At 48.1% G+C, this 24473-nt stretch overlaps 1 protein-coding gene across 10 annotated transcripts in view; it reads left to right on the top strand.

Annotated features, from left to right (window-relative positions):
- The window catches only part of MBP (myelin basic protein), a 141056-nt gene that overhangs the window by 30104 nt on the left and 86479 nt on the right, over positions 1 to 24473 (top strand). For 6 of the 10 annotated variants that reach the window (NM_001434699.1, XM_070275080.1, XM_070275076.1 and 3 more), the window contains 1 exon segment: positions 1339 to 1414. In NM_001434699.1, the coding sequence (NP_001421628.1) occupies positions 1364 to 1414 (51 nt within the window). In that variant the 5' untranslated portion in view covers positions 1339 to 1363. 10 annotated transcript variants of the gene reach the window in all.

Below are 24473 nucleotides of genomic sequence, written 5' to 3'. Positions count from 1 at the left end.
TTCTCCCCAAGCCTGTCAACCGTCTGCGCGTCCTGCATGGACTGGGGGCCTTCTGGAAAAGAGCGTCCAGGTCCTTCATAGTAATCGGGGAGACTGGGGGAAAATTCAGTTAGTAGGCAACTCCCTGTTTTCCGAAGTGTGCTTCTTGGGTAGCAAAACTTGCCTTTCCTTTGACCATATGTAATATTTCAGAAATCTGCCATTCCCGTTTTTAGAAGACGATTCATTTTGTTGCCTTTCAAGGAAGGCTGTTCCTCGTTCGGGAGGGGCTTGGCACGCACGTGTTCTTCAAAAAGAATGCATCGTGGAAAATCACCTTTTGTAATTGTGGGCAAAGCCTGGGCAGGTGCAGCCGGGTGGCTGGTCGGAGGTGGCGGTATAGGTGGTGCTCCTGGTTACCGCAGGCACAAGGATGTGGTGGGATGAGCAATGCGTTTGGAATGGGTTTTGTGCCTTTTGGAGAAAAAAAATCATGAATTTGCTGCTAAAGTTTGAGTTAGAAAATACCGGGGGCCAGCCCCATGGCTGAGTGGTTAAGTTCACGTGCTCCGCTTCAGCGGCCCAGGGTTCACTGGTTCGGATCCTGGGTGTGGACCTAGCACTGCTCATCAAGCCATGCTGTGGCGGTGTCCCACATAGAAGAACTAGGGTGAACTACAACTAGGATATACAACTACGTACTGGGGCTTTGGGGAGGAAAAAAAAAGAGGAAGATTGGCAACAGATGTTAGCGCAGGGCCAATCTTCCTCAGAAAAAAAAGAAAAAATACAAATGAGGAGCACATGGGTTTTTTTTCCTCCAACTTTATCTTCCCTAGAAATTCTGCACATTCTTGGGATACTTGTCTGATAAGCTGTCCTTGGTCTGATCTTGCTGTTTCTGTGTTCACACGATTCCCTACACAGTGAGCACCAACTTAGTACCTTTTATTTTTAGGAGAGTGTTGGCACTTTTCTGCGTCTCGGTTTGTCTCATGACACTACGCCTGAGTCGGGTGTGACTTCCTCTGTCTGTATGTATTTGTGTGGAAACAGCCCACAAGATTTCTTGAGACGGGTTGACGTCTTATAGATAAGGAAACGGGCTGAAGGGTGTTTGTTACTGAACAGGACTTAGGTATTGGCAGCTCTCCTGTTCTCTAGCTTTTTTCCTTGGATCCAAAGGCAACCGCATTCCCTAACAGGCTTCCAGCGTGTCTCCAGAGTTCGGGAGCTTTAGTTTTCTCGTCTTGGAAATGGGCATAGCGTGTCTAACAGGATTGTTGCTTTGCTTGCAAAACAATGTCGAAAACCCTGAAAGTACTAGTTTAAGACTAACAGCTGCTCTTTTCCTTTTAGCTTTTGAAGAGCTCACCGGTGCAGCATGGGAAACCACGCTGGAAAGCGAGAGTTAAGCCCTGAGAAGGGCAATAAGGTAAGGGTGAGCGTGGCTCAAAAATCTTTAAAATGCATTTTTTGTGTCTGTTATTAAACGCAAATCCTCTTGATCTGTAGTAGGATAAGGCATAGGTTTAGTCCCCACAGCTCTTCCCTGACAGCTGCGGGAAGCTGGGCCCTCCCTGTTAATTTATTCAGGAAATCTCGTGGCAGTGGGCAGACCTGGACCTGGACAGGAACAGAAGGAGGGAGGGAGGGAGGAAAAAGCGACAGAGAGAGGAGAAAGAGGAACGAAGAAGGAAAAGAGAAGAGGAGGCAGAGGCCCCTTGCCCGTGTTCCGTGTGAGTTGTCCTAGAGGCCCCAGGAAGGTTTTCGTGGAAAAGAGATGATCAAATTCCTTTGCTCTCATGCAAAAATACTTTTGTTTTTCAACATTTTCTGTTTTTTTAGTAGAAGTATTCCCAAATTTCACTCTATATGATTAGCTGCTGCTTTGAAAGATCGTGAAAATTTAAACCAATTTATTACTGGTGAAATCGATCAGATTTTCTGTCAGCACCTGAACCTAATTGCAGCATTCATTTCCCGCCGCCCTCCCCGCACCGCGCTCTCTCCCTCTGCAGAGTGGGCCTCTCTCCCGTTGGCTTCAGCCTTGACCTTCACTCCCTGCTGAGGCAGTCCCTGGTCACGCGCTGGAAGAACTTGTTCTGAATCCCAGGTGTTTGGCTAAAGGGCAGAAAATTCTTGGGTTTTTCTCAGAGCGCCACCGAGTCTGCAGCCGGCCCCTGCTGCGGGCACTCTGGGGTCAGCCCTGAGGATTCCTCCCGTCCAGATGAACTCCGTAGCCTCTCCCAGTTTTCCCCCTGCCCTCCGACCTGCTCAGCCCTCACTGCACATTCAAATCACCCAGGGAGTTTTCCAACCTCCCAGGGTCCTCGGTCATCCTCGGAGCTTGGGACCCAGGTGCCCACACGGGCGCTTTTCAGAGCTCCCCCATCCACCTGGGTTCGGTCTTCCCACTCCCGTGCATCCTGTGCTGCGGCTGCCAGGGTTTTCTGCTATTGTCCTCCTACCCTTAGAAACTTCTAGGGCAGTCCTTAGGATGCAGACTAAAACCAGTACTCCTCAGCCTGGACTCCAGGCCCGCCGCCCTCTCTCTGGGACTGGCCCTCCAGTGGTGTCTGCATCCGCATCCTCATTCTGGAATGTTTGGATGAGACATGAGCAAATGGGAAAAACACAAATAAACATCATCTGAATCCTCCCTGCCAGTCAGAATTAATCTTTGTGTTTCTAGCGTGGCGTGGGCCATTTTCCACCCTGTTTCACAGGGCTCAGCTTCCGCTGCTTGATTACGATTCTAGGCACTGTCTTGGAGTCCCTGGGTGTCTCGGGATCATGGTCCCCACCCTTCTTCCTCCCGAGCCGCTCACGAGGGGTGATGCTCACAAGGCCATCAGTCTCCAAGGTCTCTGATAGCCTCTCTCTGTGCACTCCTTTCTCTACCACTCAAGAATCATCTCAGATGACGAGGAAATAGGCCTGACGTTGTGTGTGAAACTTGGAATCCACCCTAATTTGTGGAGGGGAAGGGAAGTTATTAGATTTCTTTGACACTTTAACTCAACATAAAATTGTGTGTGTGACAACTCAAGACAACTGACCGGTCACCAGAACATCGTGATGCTAAAGGTGGAGTCCCACCCCCATTTGCACAGAGGGCTTAGAAATGTCTGCTGGGTTGAACCAGCTGCAGCCTCGAGGCCCCCTTGCTGTGGTCTGTGGCACAGCTTTCATCTGATAATAACAAACTCTGCAGCAAGGGGTCTGTCTCCGACCTGTACTTGGACTCAATTTCTGTATCAGCCAAGTAGGTAATTTTCCATAATTTGATGTGAAATCATCTGTGTAGAGCGAATGAGTCGTTGCATACTGAGTCGTTGCATACTGCTCTTGGTCGTATTGTATCTTAAAGTTACAAAAAGTTTTATCTGGTTTCTTGCCTGATGATTGCAGGCCCAAGGTGAACTAGAAGGAATTTATATTTTTATAATGTTATTATTGACTTGGAATCCTCTCCTCTCCATTGAAAAGAGCGCCAATTTTATATATTCGTAGACGGTGCTAGCATGACCGAATGGGGAATGACTCGTTACTTTGTGTAACTCACGCTCCAACAGTGTAACTGATGATCTCCTTGTTGTGATTAACAATAACGTTGAACCAGGAATGTACTCAGTTGCTATAAAGACCCTGGATTTGGGCTCCAAGGAGACAGTCCCAACTAAAAGTGACAGTGGAAACCAGCTCCTCTGAGAGAGCTCAGCCCTGCTCACACCGTGTGGCATTTTAAGTCTTAGAATGACTGATTTGCAACTCCACTTTCCAAAAACCTCTCTGTGGCTTGCAGCTTCTTTCCTGTTGTTTGACATTGTAAAACACCAAAACATATCTTTAATTTGCTTTTTTCTACCCAAGTAAGGTTGTTAGCAATAGTACAGCCTATACTTACGCTTTCGTCCTCTGAAATCTAATTTTTAACATTCCGATGATTTAAAAACAAATAAAAAATTGGGAGTTTAAAAACAACGGTTCCTGTAGATAGTTGTTACCTGTAGGAGCTCCTTTTTCTGTAACTTGATAGAAACTAGTTGACTCCTTTCAGAGGGAGTGCCCTATGATGTGACATGGCATGGGCCAGCGTTTAAACTGGAACCAGTGTAGGAAACAGTTACATGAGCTCCTGCCCTGTCGTTTACCGTTCTGCATGTTTCTGTATGTAATTCTGGGAGGCTTTTTTTTTTTCACTTGTGAGAGAGTCGAAGGAAAGCTTTTGTCTGTCCCAGGTGCCGATTGTTGACCTGTTCACTCCCCGTCCTCCCCCACACTGGCCTCTTTGCAGGAGGTGCTCCCGTCCTGGCCCAGAGAGCCCCCGGCTCACTCCTTCCCCCAGCTTGCATCTTCTCCAGCACTCACGGCAGCAGCTGTCCCCCCTCCCATCCCGCTGCCCCCTGGAGCCTGCAGCCCTGTGGTGGGGGGAGAACGGCTTGGTCGTTTGTGGTGACTTCTTGCTCTGGGCCAGGCCCCTGTCCAGTGCTGGGGAAGGACACAAGGGCACGCGGTCGCTTCCTGCCAGGACCCGACAGCTTCCAGTTCTCAGGTTTCTCCCCGTGACTCAGCACCTTGAAATTTGCTCACTGGTTTCTCTCTCGTCCAGAAGAAGGCAGGCCATCATCTAAGAAGGAGAGGGACGTGCCTGAAGGGATTAACTCTGGAATTTCTGATTGGTGAAGAAAGGACTCCCTTTTCCAATCTTGTGTTGCTAGCAACAGGTCATGTGGGACACGTGCAGAGAGCGGTGTGGCCGAGGGCCCTGTTCTTGTCGCCCCATCAGAGAGCAGAAGACCCAGGGGCAGATGTCAGGGAGAGAGACTCCATCCACCAGAGGAACCACGGAGCCTGAACTCCTGGCACGCAGTTCACTCACGTAGATGAATCGACAAATTCCTGAGGCAAGAGCAGTTTCAGTGACTCCTTCTTGGTCTCAGAATGAAGAAATCCCTGTTTACCTTTGATCCGTGTGTTTTTAAGAGTTGTGATGGAATTTGGTTTCCCAACAGCTCTGGCTCGCTCACGTGCCAGCTCTTTATCAGTCATCCACTTTTACGGTGGTGTTTGGCAGACCATGGAGGGCTGGGTCCCAGGTGCCCTGGAGACCCCAGGGAGAGCCAAGCCTGCTGCGGTCCTCAGCAGACCACCACAGAGGTGCCAGGAAGGAAACCAGCCCCACGAGCTGGAAATAGCCTCCCCCGGCTGAGGGCAGGCTGCCCCTCAGATGGTCCTTAGACTGAGGGAGGACACAGCCCACAGGTGCATAGGACGTTTGGCTCAGCTGCCTGCTGGGAACTCGTCACCCTTGTCAGTGTGCATGGAGGGCCTGACCGTTGTTCCCGGGAGCCAGCGGGGCTCAGGATGGCGTGCGCACCTTCTTAGGCTGCTCCGAGCTTCCCTCTTATTCGGCATTCCTCTGAATGTTGTCCATCTTCTGTCTGTGGGTTTGCTCTCTTGAGTTTTCTGAAGACAGCTAAGCCCCCAGCTGGTGACTCAGTAAGTGCTAGACACACGAAGGCTCTCAGAACCAGAGCCAGTGTGACATTAGGGATACCCGGGGGCTCTCCAGCCACCCACGTCGATGTGGTGTGAGTCAGCTCGGCCGCTGTAACAAAGCAGCGCTGGCGGCGGCCTGAACCCCAGACAGGCCCTCTCCCTCCGTCCTGGGGTCGGCAGGGCGGGTTCCTCCCGAGGCCTGTCTCTCTGCTTTCAGACATGTCTTCTCCCTGTCCTCCCAGAGTCTTCCCTCTGTGTGTGTCCGTGTCCTCATCTCTTCCTGTAAGGACACAGTCACAGTGGAGTAGGACCCACCACGTGACGTTATTTTACCTTAATTAACGCTTTGAAGGCCTTGTCTCCAAATACAGTCACAGGCTGAGGTCTTGGGGGCCAGGAGTTCCATATACAGATATTAGGGGAACACGATGCAGTTTATAACATCTGTGTTATTTGGTAAGCCCTAGCCGTGATTGGAAAGTCTGAGAGATTCGGGAAAGAAGTGTCTCCAGCCCAGGATGGTATTCGCCCCCAGTGGCTGACCCCTCACCCTGAGAAAGACACCTCTGTTACTGCCAGGCGTGGACTCCACACCAGCGGCCGGCTCTTCTCTGGCTCTCGCGTCTTTCCTGTTAGCTCGGACGGGCTGTGTCCTGTTGAAGTCCCCAGCCTTCAGGCTCCCTCACAGGCCCCCTCACAGCCAGCACCCCTCGCTGCCTGTGATGGAGCTTGTCTCCTAGGAGGCGAGGCCAGTGGTCCAGAACCTTCCACGCCCGAGCTCTCACTGGGACCCTCTGTCCGCACAGCACGGTGGCCTGGGGATTGTGTCCTCCACGTGCTGCACTCATGATAGTTTGTTCAGCCCTTCTCCACACTTCTGACCCTTAAAATATCGTCTTCACTTTACCGGTGACTGAGGCTCTGAGCTGGGTGGGTGACTTGCCCAAGGCCGGGAGCTAATGAAAGGAGAAGCTGGGCTTTGAAGCCAGGTCTGGGGGCCTCTAGGTCAGCACTGACCAGCAGAAGTTTCTAGTAGTCACAATAAAAGAGTAAAAAGACAGGAGAAAATAATTTTAATATAATATGTTTTCTTTAACTTAATAAACCCGAAATGTCAGGTCAGCATAGAACAATTATCAATGAACTATTTCACAATTCTTTTTCTTGCATTAAGTTTTCAAACTCTGGGGTGTTTTTTAACTTATATCGCAGTCTGCCCTGGCCACATGTCGGGCACTCAGTGGCCACGTGTGGCTGGGGCTGCAGGACCAGACGGCAGCCTGCACAGCCGGGCCTGTTCCTGTGGCCGCCGCCTCCCCAGACAGAGCACCCTGAGGAACCCGCACGATGTTCGCGATTCAGTTCACAGACCCATTTGTGCATCTCATCCGCTGCCTGACAAATAAAGCCTTTCTAGAGGTGAAATCAGAAAGAGAAACTGTAAATTCCCAATATCGTTTATGGAGAGATGATTATAGGTCCGAGTTTTCACCCACTGCCCTTGGATGGAGAGAGCTGGGAGTTGAGGAGGAAGAGGAGGCAGAGCGGGAGGGAGGGCAGGCACAGGGGAGGGGACATGGGTGAATGGCAGCGGCTGCACGTCCGTCCCCTGGTTGGACCAGTAAATGCAGCGTAAGGCAGTGGGGAAGACAACTTCGGTGCACGGGAGGACTCGGGTGGCCTCTGCACCTGTCCGAATCCAGAGGCCTCGGGACACTGAGAGGGACGTTTGCCGAGTGCATCCTAGTCTCGTGGCTTCCTCTGTCCTCTGCTGTCATCACCTCCCAAACCTGGGAGGCTCAGACCTGGCAGTCTGGCACAGACTAAACCGGGTGCTGCCAGGGAGCCCTGCGTGTGTGGCACAGCACCTATCAGGCTGTGTTGCCCCGAATTTCCTCCAACAAGAGACACAGAAAGTGTGTGTTGTTGCTATTACTATTACTGATGTTCTTCTTATTGTTATTGTTTTCGAAGAAAAATAAGATCCTGCGTCTGCCCTCAGAATAGCTCACCATCTAATTGGAGAGACCAAGAAAGCTCTGACTCTGCATCCAGTACAGTGACGGGACGCGCAAGGGGCGCTGGGGGGCGGGGACCCAGGCTTCCTTGGGTGGGCGAGGTCCCAGCGTGGGGTGCAGTCACAGCCCAGGAGAAGGAGCTACAAGGAGCACAAATAGATAAGGGACACTTACCTTGGTCAACACTTTAGAAGACCACGAGCGGTTCTTCCCCAATTCTTTAGGATTAGGGCAATGTGGGCAAAACGTTTAAATACCAGAAAAACATCTGACTTGGGGGACCCATGTAAATGCCTTTCTTTGGGTCTCTCCCACTTGCAGCCTCGCTGGAGGCAGTGGGTTCTGAATACCCCACTACTTTTGGCCCCACCTGGACCGCCTACCCCACAAACTGCCCTATGTTCTCCAGCTGCCTGGCTATGCCTGTCAATCAAAACGTGCCTGTAAGAACCATTGCTGGGAAGAGACTGGCCCTTCTTGATGAATTCACATCACCATGGGAGTGGCTGGTGGCACCTTAAACATTCCTTTGGCATTTCCATTTTTAAGAGGATGCTGGGTGGACTTGTAATTTACTGACACAAGTTGGCATATTTTCAGGCTGTGTACGTAGAGACAACATTTGGTTCAGCAGGACGAACCTGGCCAAGGGTCTGTCGCCTGTGGTCAGCTGCTCTACACTGCTTCCCTCTTGAACCCGTGATGCCCTAAACTCCATGATTTCTTGCAGCATCTCCCAGAGCAGCAGCAGCCTGTGAAAAAGAGCTTTGGCGCCATTTGTTGTTGTGCAGAGGAAAAGGAGTCCTCGATGGGGACTGATAGCGGAGAGGTAGGAGGAAAATCAGGGGAGCCCAGGAGGGAGAATTCAAGGAGAGAGAGAGGTCCAAGTCAGTCCACCCAGACCCTCCAGGCCCAGACCAAGTGGCCAGTGTGGAGAACAGGGGTTCCCAGCACCTTCTGCATGTGTCCTTCCAGAATTCACCTCCACAGCTGTCACTTGGGGCTCTGGGGCTGCCCCTGCCCCACACCGGCCCACCATGGGGCTCACTAGTGTTGCCCATTGGGGTGTCAGTGGAAGGTTCTGGAAGAGGCCTGGTCTCTGGGGGACTGGGCATCCTTTTGCTCCCCAATTTCCTACCTTCCTGTAGGGAGTGGGATTTCCAGGCCCCAGAGCTGTTTCTTGACTTTTGAATTATTAAGCTTTGTGTTTTTGAACACTGACCTCAGTTCACATGGGAATGAACTTGAAGAAGGGAGCACTTAAAATGTCACTATTTCTTTTTCTCCTGGGAAACCAGTGAGGCTGCTGCTAGGTAGAAGCTTCACTACCGGGAAACATGGAAAATAAAGACAACCAGTAGTTTATCTTGACGAACTTCCACACTTCCCGAAATGAGGGAGATCAGGCAATGAGCTATTCAAAATTTTGAAAATCCAAGAAATTATAGTAATTTGGGGAACCTGCTTTCCATCTGTGGATGGGAAAATTCATCTCTACTTTTCCTGGTGGCGGTAGCTGGCTCACAGAGTTCTCCAAAGGACTTAGCTACGTGTCTGGATTTTTTGATTTAATCATCTTAAGTAAAAAGATACCACACTGGAAAACAAGATCTGAGAAGGCCAGCCCCAGTGGCCTAGTGGTTAAGTTCCACTTCTCACTCTGCTTCAGCAGCCTGGGTCCAGTTCCCGGGTGAGGATCTACACCACTCTGTCAGTGCCCATGCTGTGCTGGTGGCCCACATACTAAAAAATAGAAGAAGATTAGCGTGGATGTTAGCCCAGGGCAAATCTTCCTCAGCACAAAAAAAAAACAAAAAAACAAAACAAAGTCTGAGAGCTTGCCAAGTTTAGATTCACATCTAAATTTTACAGTGGGGAGTAACTTATTAGTCTATTTGGTGTTTCAAATTAAACTGACTCATTATTAAAGCTGTTCTTCAAAGCCAAGTGTGTGCCATGCGGGAACAGTAGGCCCGCGGGCATCCCCTCTCCAGGGAGGATCAGGCCCCTGGAGAAGCGGTTCAAGCACTTAATCATCATTAAACCCACTCTCTTGAGGAGCTCTCCAGATGGAATTAGAATGACACTCTGAGAAAGGAGACATTCAGTTTGCAGACATACGCAAAGGCACTGAAGCAGCTCAGCTCTTCCCATCAGCGTGCAGGTAGTCTCTCACTTTGACAGGGAAATAGGTTTCCTTTAAAACCGCTGCATCCCAGCGTGAGCTGACTTTTTCCATCCGGAGTTTAATTCCCCGTGGCCATTCCTCTTCGGAACCCTAAGTCCTGCAGCGTCTCATCCCAGGTGTAGGATGTCGTTAGGGCATTCGCCTTGTCAGGAAGCGCTGTTCTCGCATGCGTCCTCAGGCAAGAGAGGTTCTGCAATAGACCATCGTTCGCTCGCGCTGCCCCGTGCAGTCGTCTCTCCTCTCCACACGGATTTCAAGCTCAGTGAGGGCCTGACCTCTGTCAGCTCTGCTCACGAGTGTGTCCTCGGCCCCACCAGCGCTGCTATTGGGGGGTCCCACCTGCACTGCCTGTTTGTGGAGTGTGTCCAGGGCACCCCCTCTTCACGGCCAGGGCCAGGCCAGGTGACTGCTGCAGGGGTTGACCTGAGGATGCTGGCCAGTGACCCCGGACAGGACTTTGTCCCTGCTCACTGCCAGGAAAACGACGAGAGCTGGGCTGAACCCAGGCCTGCCAAACTCCAGTCCAACGTGCTGGTTTTCTCCCCGTGTCACACTTCCTTCTGTAGTTCCTGTTAAAACCAACCCCCGTCACCGTGACTATTTCACAGAACAGGAAGCGGAATTACTAAGTCACTCACTTCCATCTGGTCACTCAGACTCCAGCCGGGAGCATCCAGTGATGGGTCTGCTGTGCCCCAAGCACCGAGCTCACCCGCCCGTTTCACCTTCTGACTTGACTGCAGTGTGTTGGCAACTGTTAGACCCGTGAATGTATAATTTCCATTTTCTTAGGAAAGTCAGGTTAACTAACTTTTTTTGAGAACTCAGGTAATCCTTAAGTTAATCGTATAATATGTGTTTAAAAGCTTGGGGGACTGAAGAGTAGACAGCATTTCCTTAGAGATGCTTAGCAGTCTAATGGCTAGATACGCGGAGACACCTCGAGAACGTCCAGTGAATTCTCAGCTTGCCAGGTGCAGGCCGACTTCCTGGTGCCTTGTCTTCGACAGAATTTCAGAGTTCCTCCTCTTTCTCTCCTGGTATCTTCTCTTTCTCCCTCTCTCTCTCTCACACACACACTCCCCTAAAGGACTCCTCTCTACCTCAGTTGCAGAGCGTGAGACTGTCCCTCAGTAGGTAGAAGGTACGCTAAACGGAGCAGGATGTGCCAACAGCTGCCGTATGTCGTGACCCCCTCTGCAGACTCTACTGCAGCTCCGTCCTCTGGAGTTTTCTGCGGCAATGGTAATGTTCTATATCGCACCTGTCCAGTAGGGTGGTAGAGAAGCATGTGACATGAGACCAGTACAACTGAAGAATCAAATTTTTAATGTTCTTCAATTTTAGATAGGTTACATGTAAACAGCCACGTGTTCCGAATGGCTGCCCTCTTGCACAACAGGCAGCCCTACTGGATGCTTGATGGATGTCACTCTAGTTCCTAGGGTATCCAGAACCCTACCAGATAGGTGTTGGCTCCGTTTTGTCAATGAAAAAAAATTGAGGGCTTTCCAAAAGTAGTACAATTTCGTGCAAAAATTAATGTTGAGTTCAGAAGGTAAAATTCTCTGAAAAACACAAGCACTTATAAACACCAGAAACTGCAAGGGCACTGTTGGTGTGCTGTGAACTACAGCAAATAAAAGTGTGTGCTCGTGCCCGCTCACCTCGGCTTGGAAGAGCCTCGCAGCACGCTGTTTTATTGAACATTCCTTCTAAAGTCGGCTGCTGCTGCAGAGTTCAGAAACATGCATTTGAAAACCACAGACGTTAATATAGACTGCTTCTGGCTTTAGTGCACACTCAGAAGTCTACCCTCCTGACTTGCTTCGTGCTTCCAAAGAATTTCAGTGAGCTCCTAGAAAAGAGAAATAAAATAATGGGGAAAACGCATCCTTTTAAAGAGGTCTTCCAAAATCTGTGAATAATCAATAACCTGATTACAGTTCTGGAAAACTCAAAATGGATCTGTGTCTGACTTGAGAATGAGCCAAAAGAAGACAGTGTGGAACAGCTCATTACAGTTGGTTTTGTGAAATCGTGTTTGTACTTAAGAGCTCAGACCATCTGTGAAGATGGAGGAGTGAGCTTCCAGCCCGCTGGGCCCGCTTTTGCGTCCCACGTGAAGTGGCTGCCATGTCCGCCAGGGGGATGTTGAATACTGTCTTCAAGATGCGGAATTTCTTACTGTCTTATTCAGCCCACATTCCACAGCAGAGTCTTGAATGTGTCAATCGGTAATGCGTTTGCTTTTGGAATGGACTCAAAGAGAAAGTCTCTTGTCACAGTTTTGTGTGGGGAGCACGACCCTAAGATTGAGTCTGATTTTTAAGGAACCTAAGTGGGTATTTTGTTTCATCCGATGAACTGAGAACACTCATACCTTTTTGAGTTTGGGTGGCAACTAATCCCACAAACACAACGTAATTATTAAGACATAAGGTGTAATTAGCAAACGCAGCCACTGCCTCAACAACCCTTAATAAAAATAACGCCGGGCGGTTATGAAGTGGCGCCCCAGGCAACATAAAACCAACCTGCAGTTGACATCCTAGCACGTGATCTATGAACTCGGCCGTGGCTCCGTCCTCGTCTGGCTTCGCTCCCCCAACTGGAGTCTCGGCCCAGGTCCCCTTATCTTAGAGTGGGCCTCCCGCGAGCCCCGCCCAGAGCCTCTCCCCGACTTGCTCCTGTTTCCTCAACGTTCAGGGTGAGCCAAGCTGTGGCCTTAGATCTTGGGGCTCAGGCTGAGGTTGAGAAGGGCCCCCACTGTCTCAGAGCTCGGGACCTCAAGGCCTGCGGCTTAGGGTTTGGGGCTTGAAAACCCCAGGGCCTCCGAGGCCTGTGAGATGCCATGTTCTGCGTGCTGTCACCCTACCTTGGGGTTCAGTAAGTTTAGGAGTTAGTTTGCAAACCTAGCTTTTATCAGACACCGTGACCTAATTTGCAAGCCGCTGACTTTAGACCACAAACGTCATTAAATATAAGTGACATATTCAACACTGGTTGTTAAATATAAATAATGTGGCAGTAAAATAGTCTGTGGAAAACTGTAGAAACAGCAGAATGTGCACCCAAGTGTCATGTGTCTTCACACTTTAACTGGACCACAGACCTGTCTTCTGTCTGTCTTCACAGATTGTGTTCTGGGGCCTCGAGGCAGCTGCTCGCAAGAAATCAGGAGCCTGGCGCTCCTATGAGTCAGATCTGTTCATCATCTTGTTTTCAGCTGGACTCATAAAGCTTTCCTTTCTCGTTTCTTACTTAGCTGTGTGATATCCCCTAATTACTCTGTCCCTCTGTCTGTAATGCTGGATTATTTTATGAGGGCTGACAGGAGCGAGGGAAGGGAAGTCAGAGATCTTGGCTTCTTATCAAAAACAGCACAGAGTGAGCAGAAGCAGAGCTTGTTTCATTCGGCTTTTTTAAGGTGGGAAAGTACTTGAGCTTGTGATGGACACGTTTTATGTGAATTGGTTTTCAAGCTTGGTTTTGGATTCACATTTGATTGAGAACACGATATCGAGGACAGCATAGCAGATATTCATGGGTTCTTAATGACTTAGGTGACGGTGTGAAGGTGGCAACACTCCTTTTCAGAACAACGGAAGAGAGGACGTGAGTTGCCCTCCTGTGACGGGACCTAGGCCGGGCGGGGATGTGGTCGGGTGGTGAATTGTCTTCATCACTGAGCAGTCTTCTTGGTTGCCATCTACTTCATGTGCTTGAGCGAGGCTCACTGAGCTGCCATTTCTCATCCCATGCCAGGTGACTTCAGAAATGTCATCGTGTAATTTTATCTTTGAAGACAAGTTATTTTCAGACTCTAGAAGTGGAAAGCACGTCTTTCCGTATGAAATCTCTGCGCTGCTTTTGTGGTTAAGGAAGAACTTTTTTTATATTTAATAAAACTCTCCTACAATGTTTTAAATGAAATGAAACCTTAAAAACCCGGTTTTCAAAATATTTCTTGTCTTTTCTCAGTCATAACGTTGGCAGTCTGGTTTTAAAAATTTAAATTGGGAAACAAGAGATAGAACATGCTGGAATACATTTGTGAAAAATTATCTTTCTGTGTTTGTGAGTGTGTCTGTGCATGTGTATCTGTGTCGTGTCTGTGGGTGTGTGTGTCTGTGTGTGTGTGTGTGCTATTTCTTGCCCGCCAGCCAGGGGCACTGTAAGATGCTTGTTGGTCAGACACCTTCTCATGCTCAGCCAGGCTCTGTGCTTGGATCACTGTAACCATCATTCTCCTAATTGTGATTTGGTGCTGGCATTAATTTAATTACCATAGAGTCAAACAAAAGCCTAAAATTTATTATTATATTTCTGCAGCTTTTGATTCTTGCAAAACAGACTTTGTTATTTAATGCATCCTGAATTATGCTTTAGCACAAGTCATATGTAACCAAACACAAGTCGTAAGTAAATAGACAAGGCAAGTTGGTAGTTACATTAATTACACGTGGTGACTTAGGATTACTGCAATAGATTATTCATAGAGGTGTGTGCATTCACACTGTACTGTCTCATAATTGCATTAAGGCACTTAACAAAATACCAGCATCTTGAAATTTAAAAGTAAAAGGCTAGCTTAAATGTCGTTTCTGAATGTGTCAGTAGGAATTTACCTCGCATACTGGTAGGACATCAGTTTGAGGACTGTCCTTGCTTACCCAGCCCGCACACTCTCTCTCTGCTCATCTCTTAGGGCCTGGCCTTCAGCCACGCCGTCCTCTTCCTGCTCCCTGGCACAGCTCCTGCCACCTGCACCTGCCATCCTTCTCTCCACAGGGCGGCGCCTTCCTGCCCTGTGCCCTGAGCCATCTCTTCCAGCCACTCTGCCTGGTCTCCTTGCGCCATCCTCTCCCCTTCTGGCGCTCTGTCAGACGATGTTCTACTGCAGTTTATAGGGTTTTCATGGCCAATTTTTTCGGAAGTGAGTCACCAGGTCCTTTTTCCTAGTGTGTCCAGTCTGGAAGCTCTGCTGAAACCTGTCCACCCTGGGTGACCCTGCTGGTATTTGAAATCCTAGTGGTGACATAGAGCAGAGGCTAGGGAAGTGGAGACACAAGCCACGTGGCTCTCTGGGGACAGATCGTTCCAGATCGAGGACATTGCAAGAGCAGAAGCCCTGAGACAGTGACTTCCTTGGCCCATCGGAAGACAGCAGGGAGGCCACACGTAGGGCTGGAGGGGGTAAGATAGGAGGCCAGATAGGTGGGGAAAGGCCTAGATCAGGTAGGGCCTGGCAGGCCACTGTGAGGACCTGGGCCTTCTCTGAGTGCCCTGTGAAGCACCTAGAGTCTGGCTGTCACAGGGAGAATAAATGAGCGAAGGAGGGGGCCAAAATGGTGGGGCCAGTTAGGAAGCCCCAGGAGTTCTCGTGAGAGAAGATGATGCCCCGGTCAGGGGCAGTGGTGGATGTGTTGAGAAGTGGTCAGGTTCAGCTGCCTTTGGCATGAGAGTCAGTAGGATTTACTGATGGATTGGATGTAAGAGAGAGAAAGGAGTCAGGGATAACTCTGAGGTTTTAGGCCTGGGCGTCCAGGATGGTGCATTTGCTGTGTACAGATAGGGAAGGATGCGAGGGGCAGGGTGGTGGAGGACAGTGACAAGTCGCCGTGAGTCTGAGGTGCCCCTGAGGTGCTCACATGGCAAAGTAAAGGAGGCAGTCTGGACAGCAGAGACATCCTAGATGGATGCATGTCTCAGATCAATTAAGGAAAGGAGTTTAGAGAAGAGTCAAGGTCCAAGGCTGAGCCCTGGGCTTCAACATTTGGGGACCAAGAAAGTGTGGAGCCACCTGCAAGAGAGACCAAGACAGGCGACTGGGAGACAGGAGCACTGACATAAGTGAATGAGGCAGCGGAGTGTTTGAAGCACTTCATGGAAGAGGGAGGGATCGTCAGATAAATACCACTGAGTCCAGGTCGGAAGAGGATGAGGATGGGCCATTGGATGGAGCATGTGGAGGTCATCACTGCCCCGGGCAAGAGATGTCTTGGTGGTATGGTGGCAGCGAAAACTTGATTGGTACAAGTTCCAGAGAGAAAATGGGAGGAGGAGGCTGGAGATGGCTTGTCGAGAACCTACTTGGGGAAGTTCTGCCATAAACAGGAAGCAGAGACATGGAGCGGGGGCGTGGAATCAAACCAGGGCTGTGTTTCTTTAAACACTGAGTTTTAATAGGATGTTTGTCAGCTGATGCAAATGGCACAACAGAGAGGGGACAATCACTGAGCGGCTGGAGGAGACACCTGCTGGAGTAGCGTCTCAGAACTGCGTTTAGTAATGTCTAATTTCACTCTTATCAAAGTTATGGTTTTGTTTGGAAAAGGAGGAAACTGTCTTTATCTCACCCTCAGGCAAACTCAGGGCTAGGCTTTAAGATCTGACCCCACCCACGGCTCTGGTTGAGGCCCCTCAACACCCTCATTTTCAATGGCGAAGGCCCCTCTTGCAAGCTCACACGGCCACGTCCATCCTGTAGACTGAAGATGGGAGAACAAGACCACACCGCACAGAAGACCCCTCCTCCGTGTTCACCTGCAACAGGAAAAGGCAGCTCCTGTTCCAGGCAGGTCCCAGGAAGGCCTGGAGGTGTGCTGGCAGTGTTGCTGTGTCCGGAAGTGAGTACTTGACTGCGGGCTGGATGCCGAAGCGGCCCAGCGGAAGCAGCCATTCTGGGCGATGTGAAGATCACGCTGTGCCACCAGCCTAGGAATACATGTGTGTCCAGGTGTTAGGCACAAAGGGACAAGGGCCTGATCTGGTCTAGTGGTCACCTACTGTAGGTGTTTCAGGCGGATGCTCCTCTGAGCTGCATTTGTGCCGTGAGGCCACAGGAAAATACTCCTGAGAGATGTGGTGGGTGGTACCCTCCAGCCTGAAAAATGGCTTAGCTTCCAAGAGTATTGTGTTAGCTTCTTGTGGCTGCCATAGCAGAGTAATACACAGTGTGGGGCTTAAAACAACAGAAATTTATTTTCTCACAGTGCTGGAGGCCAGAAGTCTGAGATCAAGGTGTCGGCTGGGCCGTGCTCCCTCCAGAGGTTCCGGGGGAGGACCCTTCCTGCCTCTCCCAGCTTCCAGTGGCTCCAGGTGTCCCTTGGCTTGTAGCCGCATCCCTCCAATCTCTGCTCTGTTGTCACATGCCCTCTCCTTATGTGCATTTCTCTGCCCTCCCCTCCTCTTCTTACAGGAGGGGACACTAGTCATTGGGTTTAGGGCCATTGGATTTACGGCTGGATAACTCAGCCATTCATCCACCCCTATCCACCCTGTTGGTGAGGGGTCCCATCAGGGTTATGGGGATGACCCAACACAGACAATGGACAGCAGACAGATGAGATGGACAGCAGTACACTAGTCTCTTGTAGTCACAGCCCCGGGAGGACCTACACACGACATGGCCACGCGAGATTGCACTCAGGAGCGGAGTGGGCCGCAGGGGCTGTGGGAGGCAGGAGGGTAGTGGTCCCCGGTTCCTGCGAGAGGATGTGAATGGCTTGTCTGAGTAATTCTACAAACTGTCAGGGAAGTAAAACCCCCAGCTGGGGGTGAGCAGGCCCTGCACTGGGTCCCCGTGGGAGGCCTGTTTGGCAGGGACCTGATCCTGGGGACGAGCGAAGAAGGGGGACTTAGTCAGGCCATTGAGGCCCCAGGGGTCAAGGAGCACAGACTATCAAGCCTTCAGTTTAGGCCTCATACCGCATCCAGGATGAGCCCTTCTGCAGCTCCTTAATTTAACACATCTGCAAATCAATTACGTTGACTTTCCGAATGCGGCCGCGCTCACAGTACCGGGGGTTAGGGCTTGGGTATCTTTCTTGGGGGGGACACAGTTTCACTCACTACAAGCATCGGTGCTGATCTGCATGTAAAGTGTGAATGGTGAAGTTTCATTCAGGGAAACTTTTGTATCCTGTTAATTGGCCCTTTATATGATTATAAAAACAATACAGTTTGTTTTAGAGAAAGAAGAAAAGCACAGAAAAAGAAAAACTTTTTAAACTCTAATATTGACACCACTAACCAATGCTAATGATTTAGAGTATTCCTAGGAATTTTTAATCTGCATGTTGTTGTTGTTATTATATGTAATTATCATACCAGATAATTTTGTTTTATAAAAATTTTGTTTTTCACTCAAGGAGGTCACCACCCTCTCTGTGAAAACATTGAAATATGAGTGCGTGTGCAGAGGGGCTGACTGTGAATGTCCAGGGTCGTGACTGTGAGTTGGGACGTGGGCGGTTCAGCCCCAGGGGACCAGGCCTTCCTCCGCCCTGGGGCCCACACACGAACAGGGTGATGCGAGGCCACACTCAGTGCCCTCTGAGTCTCCTTCCCTGTCCCGTGGTGGGTGAGCTCCGGGCGCTGGTGGGAACTCCTGTTCCTCCTCACCTCCCCACCCACGCCTGTCCAGCACCGCTGTCCTCCAGGCACTGGGCCCCAATGCCTTAGGGACACCGTTTTTCGCTCAGAAATGCAATATAAGGATGATGTTTTTGAACCCCTGCCCTCTGTGTGCGGGTGGCCCAGAGGGTCTGGGAACCCCTCTTGGTGCGTGAGCCAGCACCGTCTAGTGTGTCAGCACTTTGCTGGGACATTTCTCCCGTGAGACTCCATCCCCTTGCTCCATCTTCCCCGGGGTCGGCCATCCACCCCCTGGTCCTCATCTCCCTCTGTCTCAGCCACCCCTGCAGCCTCACCCAGACCTCACTCTCCCGGGCCTTACAGCTGTGTAGAGAGCCCAGACTATTTTGCTTGAATGGGACCTGAGCACAACAGAGTTAACGAGAGACCGCAGGGGCCTCTGGCCCTGCGCTGGACTCTCACCTTCTCCCCGGGGTCGGGCCTGGGGTGCAGGCTCGGCGGGAACCCTGCCTAGAAGGGGGCGCTGTTGAACCCGCCGACCAGTGTGACCTGAAACCAGCAGAGCACAGCGCGCGGCAGCCCTGGGGTCAGCGAATGGGGTGGTCCGGCAGGCTCGGCGCAGGGAAGGAGAAAATGGAAGGGAAATTGCAGGAGCAAATACAAATGTGTCATTTTCTTCGAGAAGGACGGCCAGCATAAAAGGGAGTCTGATGCATCCGTGCAGGCCAGGCTACCGCGTCCAGCCCATGGGCGCATCCCCCTGCGGCATCATTCGCAACCTCGGAGAGCATCCTGGCCTGGCCTTGTCAGCCTTTCGGGTGATATACGGGGACGTTCCGGGTTTTCATTTGCGATGGCTGTGGTTCTGGGTATACTTTGCATCCAAAATCGTGTGTCTTAAGGTTTTTTCTGTTGAATTAATAAAAGGGCTGTAGTGATTGATGAAACATTTATTTTTATACTTTTCAATAAAATTAACTGAATCCAAAATCGTTTTTTAGCCATTCTACTCTACTTTGTGAGAATTTTAGTGTTTTTTTCGGTGATTTATTGCAAAGTATTTCAAGTATTTCCTATTTGACATGGTATTTGGAGAATATTCCAGGAGCATATAACTCTTCTTTTGGTGAGCCATTCTTTATACATAGACTCTTCTCATTTCCTTGTTAGAATACAAAATCTTTAGTTACTCTGCTTAGGAGCATAGTTTCTCATGCTTTTCTTGCCAACCACTCAATGTTTAAAAGAAAACCAATCTTTTGTTTTATGATTTTGTTCTTGAGTATATAATAATTCTCTAAAGACTAGTGTAATATTTTTAACTCACAATTTCTTTAGTGCTTGAAATAAAAGTATTGTTCTGTGAACAACACAGAGAAACCCGTTTGATCTGGACCCTTCTGGATAACTTAGTTGCCACATCACCTATTAGAATGAGTTGCTTACTCAATAAAGAGGTTTGCAAAATATTCTTCTAAATTGTATCTTCTTGTAACTGTACTCTGACCTGATTTTATTGTCAATTATGAAACAAGAGAAGGTCTGTGGCCTGAGAAACATTTCTCCTGAATGTTCATTCTGAATGAATGCAGAGAATATGGTGTTCAGACTCTCAATAAGGCGAGGAATTGATCTTATTGATCTTGATGATTGGCACGTATCAGCACTTGTATGTATGAAATTTTTGAAGGAATTATATTAAGAAACGCATTTAGTTTCTTAGTAAAGTTCAGGTGACTCATTCTGGTATTGAATGGATACAAACAAGCTTTAGCCCCATTTGTTTCCTCAGCTCTTAGAGAACAAGTTGGAGCAGGTTGGGTGTTCTGGCAATTCATCCCTCTGATCACAGGGAGAGCAGAACTCAGCTTTGAAGAGAAGCATCTGCAGAGACAAGTAACAATTCCATTTCACAATGCGAGTTTTTTCCTTTAGGGAAAGGAACCAGAATGCAGTGCAATTTGAGTTGTATGTGAAATTTCTCTCTTTTTTTCTTTTTCTTCTTAATCTCATTGCGTTGATATGCACATTAAAACCTGTTTTTTACTTAAGAAGATTTTATTCCACCTTTTCTAAAGTATGGAAAATAGTCCGAAGGTGAATAATAATAAAATAAATAATGATAATGGGGCCGGCCTGGTGGCCAAGCGGTTAAGTTCGCATGTTCTGCTTCGGCGGCCCAGGATTCACCAGTTTGGATCCCAGGTGCGGACATGGCACTTCTTGGCAAGCCGTGATGTGGTAGGCGTCCCACATATACAGTGGAGGAAGATGGGCACAGATGTTAGCTCAGGGCCAATCTTCCTCAGCAAAAAAAGAGAGAGGAGCATTGGCAGCAGATGTTAGCTCAGGGCTAATCTTCCTCAAAAAAAATAAAATAAAATAAATAGATGATGATGCTATCTGGCGTTGACTCTACTAGCTGAGGGCCAGACACTGTTAAAGCTTTCCATGTTTGGACTCATTTACTTACCGTTCACGGTAACCCTGTGAAAGAGCTGGCATCATTGTGCCCATTTTACCATGAAAGAGGAAACTAAGGACTTTTAGAAGTTTGCAGGGCTGAGGTCTATATTCAGAAAAATGTTTATACTCTAACATATCAACATGTTTGTCTTTTGAGCATAGATGTGTCTTTCTCCGAATGTTAGACCTTCTTGCCCTTCTACCATATCTGCATTACAGGAAGCAATTAAACAAACATGTGCAGGCATAGGGTGATATGCTTAGGGAAATTTCTTAGGACAGGTTTTTATTATATAAAACTAAAGGAAATGTATTCACCTTCAAATCAAGAAGATCAGAGTTTCCCATTGCCTTATTCTGTTTCCAGTAATGTAGAATATCCTTTCGAACTGAATGAAAGCCCTTATGTAAATTACCTTCAAGTGCATTTTAATCAAACCTGCAATTCACTCCACTATCAAACTTAAGTAAAAGAGCTACACTGAGCAGAATCTCTCTCCCCACTCTCTGTCTCTCTCTACCTCTCTCTGTCTGCCTCCCTCCGTCCCTTCCTCTCTCTCCCTTCCTTATGTGACCATCCTTCTTATTCTACTTAATCAGCTGATGGAGCAGCAATTTCCAGGAATAAATGGCAGGATATTTGTGTTCCTAAAATAGAAGTCGGTGTGTCCAGTTACGTAACACGCCTTGCTAACAGTTCTACTGTGGCACTAGTTAATGTTTATTTTGCTGTGACTTCTAAAAGTCAAGGTTTAAATAAAATCCTGAGCACATTTCTTGGCCTTCATTATTTAAAGAACCCTGCAATCTTAATTACACTACAAAATGATCTTGGGAAGAGCGTGGCTTTAAAACTAAGTCGTTAAAAGGACCATTTCCTAGTCTAAGATAGTGGCTTCGTAAGGTACCTGGAACATGTAGTCCCAAACCCCTTTTAGTAATGCTATGAGGTTTCATTGTAACCTGCAAACTGAGCGTTTTTTTAATTGAAATATGTTTTCTTTAAAAATGTTTTCTTTATTGAAATGTGGTTCACATACCATACAATTCACCCATTTGAAGTATACAGTGCAGTGGGGTTTTAGTGTACGCATAGGTGTGTGGGACTGTCACACCTGTCAAGTTCGGGACATTGACATCACCTCAGACAGAAGCTGTGCTCTTCAGCTGTCAGCCCCCAGCCTCCTGACCCCCGCCTCAAGCAACCACTAATCCGCTTTCTGTCTCTGGAATTCCCTGTTCCGGACGTTTCGTAGGAATGTGATCACATGATATGTGGTCTTTTCTGTTTGGCTTCTTTCACACAGCATAATGTTTTCAGTGTTCATTCATGTTGTAGCATGTCTCAGTACTTCATTCTCACATTTCAAAAACCAATCCTGGACCTTGGCACTGAAGGGCACACAGTCTCCACCGTGGGCTGGCCGGCTGCCGTGAGGGGGAATCGTTCCTCATCCTGAGCTCTGTGCCCGGACAGAGTTCATGGGGACCTGGCTATTGCATGCATATTGGTTTCTTTCTTTTAATAGCTTTATTGAGATATAATTTACGTGCCATAAAATTGACTCATTTAAAGTGTACAATTCACTGTTTTTTAGTATATTCACAGGATTATACGACCATGACTACAATCTAATTTTATAACAATTTTATCATCCCCAAAAGAAACCCAGACCCATTAGCGGTCACCCCCCATCCCCCACCCTCCCCTACTTCCCAGCCTGAGGCAGCCATTCTGGTATGTCCAGTCTATGAATTTGCCTATTTTAGACATTTCACGTATATGGACTCATACAGCATGTGTGGTTTTTGTGCCTGGTTTCTTTCGCTTAGCATAGTGTTTTCAGTGCTCATCCCTGTTGCAGCGGGTGTCAGTACTTCGTTCCTTTTTATTGCTATGCAATATTCCACTGTAGGAATATACCACATTTTATTTATTCATTCATTAGTTGCTGACGTTTGGGTTGTTTCCACCTGTTGGTATTATGAATCATGCTGCTGTGAACATTTGTGTATGGGTTTCTGTGTGGACATATGTTTTCATTTCTCTTGGGCACATATATACCTAGGAGTGGATTTGATGAGTCATATGGGAACTCTTTTGATTAACTTTTTGAGGGAGCACCAAACTATTTTCCACAGCAGCTGCACCATCTTACCAGCTGTGTATGAGGGTTTGACTTCCCTACCTGCTCACCAACAATTATTGTTATCGGTCTTTTTGATTATATCCATCCTAGTGGGTGTGAAATGGTATCTCACTGTGGTTTTGATTGCATTTCCTTAATGGATAATGATGTTGAGCATCTTTTTGTGTGCTTATTGTTCATGTGTATATCTTCTTCAGAGAGATGTCTGTTGAAGCCCTGTGTCTGTTTTTTTAAATTGGGTGGTTTGTCTTTTTGTTGTTGAGTTGTAGGAGCTCTTAGTGTATTCTAGACACTAGACTCTTATCATATATATGATTTACAAATATTTTCTCCCATTCTCTGGGTCGTATTTTTACTTTCTTGATGCCATCATTTGCAACAAAAAAGTTTTAAGTTTTGATGAAGTCCACTTTATCCATTATTTCTTTTCTTGGTTTTACTTTTGGTGTCATATCTAAGAAATCATTGCCTATCTGACACTGTTTTAATGACTAAATTAAATCTGATTCTGACCTTCAGTCAGTGTCTAATCCTTGTCATGTCATCTGTGCTCTCAAATTAAAAGTAGAGTTTTGATGACTTAAAACTCATCTTTATGGAAAACTTATTACATCAAGTACATTAGTAAATGGATTTGTAGTTTTCACTCCCTCTCTAATCCTTCTCCTTGTCGAAACCAGTGGCCCAGAACCAAGGTTGATTCCCCACTCCCCAGCCCCAGGGATATTTGCCAGTGTCTGGTTGTCACTGCTGCAGGGTGCTCAGAGCATCTCGTGGGCAGTGGCCAAAGATGTTGCTGGACATCCCACAATACACAGGGCAGCCCATCCCACGGCAAAGGTTTCTCAGCCCAAATGCCAGGAAACCCTGCTCTAGCCGGTCCAAGGCCTGCCCTGTGCGTGAATATCCTCCTCCCACTCTAAGTCTGCACAGAAGGGCAGATGCCTTTGACATGAGCCAGTTTGCATGATTCTCGTTTTCATTTTTCTTCATATTCCTTACTTTGATCCTAAAAGCTTTCAATGTTTTGCTAATATCTTTTGTTACTTATCCAAATCCAGCCTAAGACAAGAATAAGACTATGATCCTTTTTTAAAGAAACAAACCAAAAATGCTGAGTAACAAACACAGAGTTATAAGAACTATTATATTATCCTCCACGTGCACACACACACACACACACACAATTTTTTCCTACGCTGATACTTCAGCACTTTGATGGTTTCAAACGAAGTTTATCACCAGATTTATATAACAAGAACTATGGGTTTATTTTTCCATCCACATAAAATACCAGTAGATTTGACCCTCCCTACGTGTACGCTGGTCCATTAAGAGCCCGGGCAGCCCTGGATGGAGTTGGCTGGATGGGACATTTCAGCCTCTTCTCCTCCCCTGTTGATCTTTGAGATTTAATTGAAGATCAGTATTATAGGAATTTAAACCAAACATGTACACAGCCAGCCCTTCAGGGCCTGAATTTATTCTGATGTGAAAGGAATGTTTTGCTTCTTAAAAAAACAAGAGATGGGGGCCAGCTCCGTAGCCGAGTGATTAAGTTTGCACACCCCACTTTGGCGGCCCAGGGTTCGACCGTTCGGATCCTGGATGTGGACCTACACACCGTTCATCAAGCCGTGCTGTGGCTGCATCCCACATAGAAGAACTAGAATGACCTACAACTAGGATGTACAACTACGTACTGGGACTTTGGGGATAAAAAATATAAAAGAGGAAGATTGACAAAAAAAACCATGAAAAATGAAAGAGAGGTTGAGAGTCTCC

This window comes from Equus caballus, chromosome 8, assembly GCF_041296265.1.
Source record: "Equus caballus isolate H_3958 breed thoroughbred chromosome 8, TB-T2T, whole genome shotgun sequence".
Lineage (NCBI taxonomy): Eukaryota > Metazoa > Chordata > Mammalia > Perissodactyla > Equidae > Equus > Equus caballus.
This window is presented reverse-complemented; position numbering and strand designations above follow the sequence as displayed.